An 8,910-nucleotide genomic window follows, 5' to 3' on the forward strand; every position below is an offset into this window, starting at 1 on the left:
CCAAGTATGAAAGGTCAGCATACATGTGAAATGACCCACTTGTCTTTTGGGAACATTATTTATCTTATTTTGTAGCATTTTTTTCTTAATTTCATAAAACTTTCCAGATTAGCAGAATTGTAGTTTATTATTGGCTTCTCAAGTAGTCTGCCATGTCAATGGCAGCTGCAAGTTCATGTGAGAGCAATAAATAAAGCATAAACATACCACATGCAATATTTTTTCTGCTGGAGTCACTGCCCAGATTTGTTAAGATGTTGTTGCAGTGCGTGTCTCATGCTTCCCATTGTCAATACAAGCTGAGAAAAGGCCTGGCTACATCTCATACATTTGAATGAGAAATGAATGAGAAGTTATAGCCAATCGTTCTTTGGGTTGTATTTTCAGAAGCGAAAGTTTGACTGTAACAAAACTGCCTCCATGGAGCTCTTTGGATTTCACAAAACGAATGTTCAAGTTTCGCACAAAATCAAATAAGACAGTTGAGGTTGAGGCAAATAAAGATGAATTTATTTTCTTCAAAATTTAGACATCCATCCATCTATTATCTTTACATGCTTGTCCTTAGAGGGGTTCTGGTGCGAGGCGGGTTCACCCTGGACAGGTACCAGTCCATCGCAAGAAAATACAGACAGATGGGACCAACAATTATACCCCCACACCTAAGGGGAATTTAGAGAGATCATTCAACCTGGCAGTCATATTTTTGGACTGTGGAAGGGAGCCAGAGTACCCGGAGAGACAAAAATTAGACAAAGCCAAATGAATTTCAGTACCACTTTTTATGTAACTTCTACAAGTTTAAACTTCAGTTCAAACTCAAAATTACATCATTTAAGGAGCAAAGTAAACAACATCAAACACTGCTTGATTACAACACTAACTTAAAGCAGCAGCTGAGTCTAAAGGGAACAGCTGAAGGTCATTGTTCTAATCAAGGTTGTTGAATTCTTGGTTACTGAAAAATAACCAAGAATTTGGTTATTTTTGTGCAAAATGTGCAAAATATTTATATCTGTGTCAGGCTTAAATTGTTTATAATTTCATGCGTTCTTTGTATTTTTTGGTGAGTATTCTTGTGATGGATTTTAGTAGTTTGTGGTTCACTGCAACATTAAACACAAATGTTGTAAGTTGTCATATCATTCTCAGTCTTGTTGCTGATTTTAAGAGGAAACATGAGCTATGTTTAATGTAATAAACATTCACATTCTGTCAGCTGTTTCAGAGCTGACAGAATGTGAATGTTTATTACATTAAAAGATGTTGACAAGGATGAAAATGAAAAACACAGGATAACTTTGAGTGTGCAGTGAAGAGTCATAGAATAAAGTCTAAAAGGACCAAATAGGTCAAACAGAATCATCATGAAATCAGTTGAACAACAAACTTGAGAATGCAGATCAGAGGCAGAGCTGTTAGAGGACAGCAGTTCTTATCTTCAGGTCTCTCACTTTATTCTTTCGTTTTTCCCTCCAAATTTATCAGAGAGTTGTCGATTGTATTGATTGGCTTTTGAGAAAAATCTCATCATTGTAAGTCCTGTTAAGCTCTAGTTAACAGGATAATACTCCTTATAAATTAGGCCAATTTCAGGTAACATACAGGGCATTTGGTGGAGCTCTGAGCGTTAAAAGGTTCTGTAAAATTATAAATCAATCATTGCATCATTTTGCTGGTGGCATTTTTGGTTTGATATTTTTACTGTTTTATTTTTAGTCTTTCATTAGTTTTCATTATTATTTCTACATTTAGTTTAGAGTTACTAGCTCAAAAGGCCTGTATTTATAAAGTGCTTTATCAAGTCCAGAGGACCTTTAAGTTCCTGACATGGTATTTATTCATAGTGTTTAGTTATGCTTAGTTTGATTAGATTAACCTGGTTTCTGTTTTACTTCAGATCAATCCATAGGTATGTTCATGGTATTCATTCATTGTGTTTAGTTATTTATTCTATTATAACTATGTTTTCTCCATTTCTTGCTCCCCTCTCTCACCTGCACCTCATTCCTAACCAGCCTGCTCCTTGTCAGTAATCAAGCTCCTCTGTTTTTAAAAGCTCTGGTTAATCACTTAATGCTGAATTCTCTCTTTACACCCCAGATGCCATCTCATCAGTGGCGGAGCTAGACTTTTTTTCAAGGGGTGGCCAAAGGGTGAGCAAGGCTTTATCAGAGGGGTCCATATACAAATGATGAACGAAAGGAAACTAATATTTTCTCACACACACTCAAATTAAAATGGTTTATTTAACAAAGATTTGCCATGACCAAACAAGACGTTAAACGGCACTATGGAACAGTGAGCATGTAAATGTAAACTCAGAGCCCAGAATATGACCAAAAACAAATAAATAAAACTGGTTCCAAATAGTAAACTGCAAGACAATACCACCAGAGCTGACCAGCATCACCCTGGTGGTATTTATAAAGGTTTGAGAAACACTGCTATGGTCAAATAAGCTTTGAATGGGAACAACATACTGCAAACTCAAAGTCAGGATACACTCAAGAGAGCATAATTCTCCGATTTTGGTGGGAAGAAGCAAAATGTTTTACAAAGTCATCCATGTTGAGGGTATGTGCCCTCCTTGACTCAACACTGAGAATGCCAAGATGACTTAACCTGTCATCAGCCATAGTTGTTCTAAGGTGGTTTTTGATCAGTTTTAGAGCAGAACAACTTCGCTCACAGGACGCAGTACTGACTGGGATAACAACTGAAATCTTACAAAGTCTAAACAGCTCATGAAAAACCTCTTTATAAGGTTCCAGGAACACAACAAAGTCAAGTAAAGTAGAGGGTCTCTCTAACCCATTTTACTACTTAATAACTCTCTGTCAGCCTCTAACCTGCTGGTGATACACTTGGGCCTGGTGTCTCCTGGCTGGCTTCTCCAGGCTGGTCACTGCTGCAGGGTTCTGTCTGGTCCTGGTCTGGCCCTGGTTTTTGCCTCTTTAAGAAGAACTGGGAGATATTCCCTTTTCTCTTCATTTGGGCTCTACACAAAATAAGACAGCCTGGTATTTAGACTCCATGACTGTTTGGCAGAGACAACACTATTTTAACTATTATTTAAACTATAGTTTTTAGTTTTCTGTAGCTAGCTAAAATAATACTAAATTAAAAAGAGATTAATTAAATGAATTAATATAACTAGTTAGGTTATAATTCAAATATGACATAGCCTACTTACATTTCAGTCATTATAAAACTTAACAATGGTTTTTCACATATTCTTACCACACACATTTCAAGCAAGAGCTGGAAGATATATCCTGGCCAAATGAATAAAACATTACGATCTCATAAGTATATTTTAAAATTACCATTTCCAGTAGGGTGGCAGTAGGGGTGGCAAGGGCTCTGTTGGGGGTGGCAAATGCCACCCCTGCCACCCCTCTGGCTCCGCCACTGCATCTCATCTGCACCCAGTCTCTGTTTGTTCTTGCTCCCTGTCTTTTCCTTCATGCTTTGCTAAGCTTTTGTTTAATCAATTTTACATGAATTCTTTACCCTCAACTCACCGGCTCAACTTGTTCTGCATTTGGATACAATAGCATGACAATAACCTGAAAGTCTATTTACTTCAGGAATTTTCAGTGAAACACAAAACAAATGTCAGCTACACACAGATGAATGTTTGTAATCCTTTATTTCTGTTAGTAATTGTTTTACATTTTCAGTTAATAAAAATGACATTTATAATTAGAATATCACACCATAAAATTAAAATATTATTTAATACAGGTATGGCTTGATGAAAATTATCCTGCTCCAATGTTATTTTCAAATGGTACTTCTAATCTGAAAAATGGGCATTACTGGAACGCATTCTCTAATTTATTAAATATGATTGTACATTTTGTTATTCACCCATTCATCATTGATGGTGGTAAACTACACTGCAGCCACAGGGAAGCCTGATAGAGGCTTCCTTAGTGAGTGTCAGGGAAAATCTACCTTTAACATTTTCCTTCGAGTGAACTGTGTGTAGCCAAGGGAAATTGTTTTATAATATGCATATCTTGCAGCGTGTTTTTGTCTAGTTAAAGTAGGACACCTGCATGCAGAGATATTGCTTTTGGTGCAATTACGTGTATAAAAAGAAAGTATGTAATCTTTGTTTTCCAGAACTACATACTATTTTCTGTAAGAAGCTGTGTAAGTAAACTCTCCTTGCTGCAAAGAATAAATTGACAGACAGTTCGTCTCTTCACTATTTTCTTTGGTTTTAGAAACGCATATTAAAAATTCTATAATAAATTGGCATCACAAACTGGATTCAGCGAGCTGACCAGGAGGAGTCGGGTGACTTGCCATTCTGAAGACCAAATCTTCAATTCTGTCATGAAACGGTGCGGTGTTGGTGATGGTGAGGACCCAGGTAAAGATGAATAATGAATTTAATAAAGAATGTCCAGAAAATCCACACAACCAGGCAGCACGACTGAGCAGAAGCCAGGGCTCAACGCCAGTAGCAACTGGTAATTTGAATGGACCAGACGAAGGACTGAACGCACATACGACGCTGACGAGACATGGACATGGACACACAGGTGGCATTAAATACACGGGAGGGTAATCACAGAAACGAGACACACCTGGGAACAATCAAGGGGAGGACAGGACAACGAAGAGACTCACGGATGCAGAAAACAATAAATAAATACACAGAAAAACACGGAACATGACAAATTCTGAAGTAGAAAAGAAGGGGAGCCTGGATCTCATCCCCTGTGTTGAAATAACACATTATGTTTATCTTGTTTGATGTAATATATCTGGTGTATAACCTGAACCTAGATGTTAAATCAGTACCCTTTGCTACCCCTAATCCCAGCCCTAACCCAGTATTCATAAAGGGTGTATGGATCTTTACACCCTTTCAAGGAACATGGACCATATTCTCTGATGTTCCTTATAAATGTCCAGTGAGGAATCAGACATATTTTGTCTCCTTTGTTAGAAAATATCATGCATATTTTTTAAAGTTAACATCAGTCCCCCCAAAACCCACAGTAATGTTTTGTTGTGTGTTGTCTGACTTGCACATAGTATGCAAAACTTAGCCAAAAATAATTACTTTCAACCAAATAAACAAATATTGCAAAATATTTTATTTTAAAGTTTGTAAGGATTTGGGTTTTTATGTGAGTTTATTAGTTAATTTAGTCCCTGCGTCTGTGTGTCTTGGCCTTAGTTGTTCCCAGCTGTGTCTTGTTCCCTGATTATCTCCTTGTGTATTTATATTCACCTGTGTCTGTTTCCCCATCTGACCTTGTCTGATGTTGTGTCCTTGCCATCACTGTCTGTTTAAATTCCAGTGCTCCCAGTTTGTCAGTTCCTTGCTTACTCAGCCACCTGTGCTGCCTAGATTTTGTGTTATGTTGTTTATCATCGTTAAAACCATCATTTGCTCTACAACCTGGGTTCACCACTTCCATTTTCCTCACCAAACAACAACTCATGACGAAGTTACTGTAGACTGGAGTTGTGTTTGTAACTTTTGTTGATAATCATTTTAAGTCAGATGCAAAGAATCCATCTGAATGTTTTAAATTGTAAACAGCAATTATTTTGTGTATAATTTTCTTGTCTCTGTTGGTAAAATGACAGAAAAGAGAACATTAAGTGAGGTATCTAGAGAAAATAGTGATTTAATATTATATCCTTAATATGTAAGTTGTAAGAATGCTAATAAAAGAATGACTGACTTTTGGTAAAAGTGGATTCATTCCGCAAATGCTTGTTTGTTTTGATGATATTTATTTCAACCTTTTTGAACAGGCTTAATCAAAGATTTACTTTCACATGACGGAAAACATTTTCTACAAATAAAAAGTTTATATAAAAAATTTCGTATCTCCTTGGACTGTAAACCATAAATAACGGGATTGAGGGTCCCTGGGACAATGACGAACAAGACAGCTGAGAGTTTCCTGTAGTCTGAATATTGGGGAAACCGATGGAGAACCACAATCGTGACGCCACTAAGGGACATAATAAGATAAACGACCAGATGTGTGCTGCAAGTCTTAAATGCTTTACTGTTTAAAGATTTGTTCTTAGTGGCCAGACAGACTGCTGTGATGCTCCCATAGGTGAGAACAATGCAGCCAATAGACGCTACAAACAGCAGCACAGTGAATGTCAGACCATAGATATTATTAATGATCACACTCTCGCAGGAAAGCTTGAAAAGTGAGGCGTTATCACAGAAAGGGTTGGTGATGAGGGTCCTGCATCGGTTTAGCCTCACAGTCAGACCCAGCAGAATAGCAACCAGCACAAACGGCACGCCCCAGGACAGCGCTACCAGCTTTACTATCATCATGTTGGTCATTATTGTGCTGTAGAACAGGGGACGACAGATGGCCACGTATCTGTCAAAGGCCATGGCCATAAGCACTGTGTGGGAAGTGGTGCCAAACATGTGCGTAATAAAAGCTTGAACCACACATTCATAATAACTGATGAGACGCTCAGATGGAGGCAGCAAGATGTCTGAAAGCAAACGGGGTAAAATATGCGTACTTCCAATGATGTCACTGACCGTCAGGTTGACAAACAGCAGATACATGGGCTGATGAAGGTTCTTTTCAAAGACAATGATTATTAAAATACCCAGATTCATAATCATAAATATGATGTAGGAAAACAGAAACAGGAAAAAGACAAGGCTCACTGAGTAATCTGCAAACTGCAAGCCCTCCAGCTGAAGTGTGGGACTGTTGTAGGTGTAGTTTTCCATCTGGCTGCAAAACAAAGCAATGTTTAAGACAACAGACAGTTGGTCGAGAAGCTACATTAAATTACAATTTCTTAAACAGATTTACTACAAAGATTAAATTAATTAACAATAATTACAGACAAAGGTAGAAGAAATGGACATTTAACATATTAAAAGAGCAGTACATCCAGCAGGTTGATACACACTGCATTCATGTAGAGTACCACAGTTGTTTTCCAGATTACTTGATGTCGATTGTATTTCTTGATGCATTTTTAACTTTAAGAGGGAAGGGTCAAATTGCCAAGATAATGTGTGATGTAATCTTTTGCAATGTTTACTTGCAACTGTCACTAGACAGTTCTTATTGGTTCTGCAGGCCTAATGATCTCAAACTTTATTGTTTAGTTTTTTCCCACCAAGTCTATCAGAGTTGTGTTCTTGCATTGATTGGCTTTTGACAAAAAGAAAGTTGATTCTGGCTGCACCTTTGTAAGCTCTAGTAAATAAGTTGATACTTATTATTCATTAGGCCAATTTCAGGTAACCTACAGGGCATTTGGTGTAGCTCTGAGCGTTAAACGGTCCTGTAAAATTATAAATCAATCATTGCATCAATTTCCTGATAGGATTTTCAGTTGGATATTTTTACTGTTTCACTTTTAGTCTTTCATTAGTTTTCAATATTATTTCAACATTTGCTTAGCAGTCTCGCTTACAGTTACTAGTTTTAATGGCCTCTACTTGTAAAGTGCTTTATCAAGTTCAAAAAACCCAAAAGTGCCTCACACTACATTCCTATTCAATGAATTAAAGTATTATTGTCAGGATCTTATGTTTTTGTTTTTCTGTGTTTGTAGTTTTGTTCATTTGCCTTTTGTGTTCTGTCTTAGTTTGATTAGATTAACCTGGTTTCTGTTTTACTTCAGATCAATCCATAGGTATGTTCATGGTATTCATTCATTGTGTTTAGTTATTTATTCTATTATAACTATGTTTTCTCCATTTCTTGCTCCCCTCTCTCACCTGCACCTCATTCCTAACCAGCCTGCTCCTTGTCAGTAATCAAGCTCCTCTGTTTTTAAAAGCGCTGGTTAATCACTTAATGCTGAATTCTCTCTTTACCCCCCAGATGCCATCTCATCTGCACCCAGTCTCTGTTTGTTCTTGCTCCTTGTCTTCTCCTTGATGAAGAAGACATTAAACAAAATGATGATTTTGTTTAATCATTTTTTATAAATTTTTCAACTCAATGGCTCAACTTGTTCTGCATTTGGATACAATAACATGACAATAACCTGAAAACCTATTTATTTCAAGAACTATATTACTAAATGAAACAATTATATATGTTAACGACACAGATGGATGTTTAAAAACATGACAAAACACACCAAAAAAACCTTCCATCAAACTTTTTGACAGGTCACTTCATTGTGCAGTAGGCGGGACGTGCGGTGATTGGAAAGAGGAAGTCTGGTAATGAGATATGATGTCATCATATATATCCGGTAACAGGATTCCTGGGAGAGAGACATATATTTGAATTAGCCAGTAGAAACTGATCAAGACGGATGTCTGGATACAATACCAGGAAATCTCCTTTGTTTCACGATATAAACGGGATTAGGTTTATAAAAACAGAGTCATAAAATAATTGTATAATAATAATAATTGGTTAGGGGTAGGGTAAAGGGTAGAATGCAGAAAATGAATGAAAGTCAATGTCCCCACAAGATATGAAAACACGACTGTGTGTGTGTGTATGTTGGTAAAGTTGAATTAACTGGATATTTAGCCTGAATACACACGACAGTTATGGAACATGTTCAATTGATAGGACAGTATTGATGTCCTATTGATTGGAGGGTGTTGTAAATGATGCTATTATATTTCACAGCTTGTAGAGTCCTCGAAAATGGAAGAGGGGGAGGAATCTGCAAGTCAGAGTCTACAAGAATAAATTCACAAAGACGGCTTGTCTCTTCACCATTTCTTTGGTTTGGAAACTCATATTAAAATTTCTACAATTTGCTCCCATACTTGAGAACAATGCAGCCAATAGATTTTACAAACAGAAGCTCAGTGAACGTTAGACCATCAATATTATTAATGATCATACTCTCACTGAAGAGCTTGAAAAGTGAGGAATTATCACAGAAAGGGTTGGCGATGAG

The 8,910-nt window shown here is 37.1% G+C and overlaps 1 protein-coding gene across 1 annotated transcript; it reads right to left on the reverse strand.

Moving 5' to 3' along the window:
• Window positions 1-1,403: 1,403 nt before the first annotated feature.
• On the reverse strand, window positions 1,404-6,754 carry LOC102224835 (olfactory receptor 52N5-like). Its single transcript, XM_005803552.3, has 3 exons — window positions 5,840-6,754; window positions 1,880-1,888; window positions 1,404-1,415 (listed from the first exon to the last, which is right to left on the reverse strand). The coding sequence occupies exons 1-3, from the start codon at window positions 6,752-6,754 to the stop codon at window positions 1,404-1,406; spliced, it is 936 nt and encodes a 311-aa protein (XP_005803609.3).
• Window positions 6,755-8,910: the final 2,156 nt, after the last annotated feature.

This window comes from Xiphophorus maculatus, chromosome 11 (genome assembly GCF_002775205.1).
Source record: "Xiphophorus maculatus strain JP 163 A chromosome 11, X_maculatus-5.0-male, whole genome shotgun sequence".
Lineage (NCBI taxonomy): Eukaryota > Metazoa > Chordata > Actinopteri > Cyprinodontiformes > Poeciliidae > Xiphophorus > Xiphophorus maculatus.

Coding starts and splice junctions, on each gene's coding strand:
- LOC102224835 (XM_005803552.3), bottom strand. CDS start 6,754: ATGGAAAACTACACCTACAACAGTCCCACACTTCAGCTGGAGGGCTTG.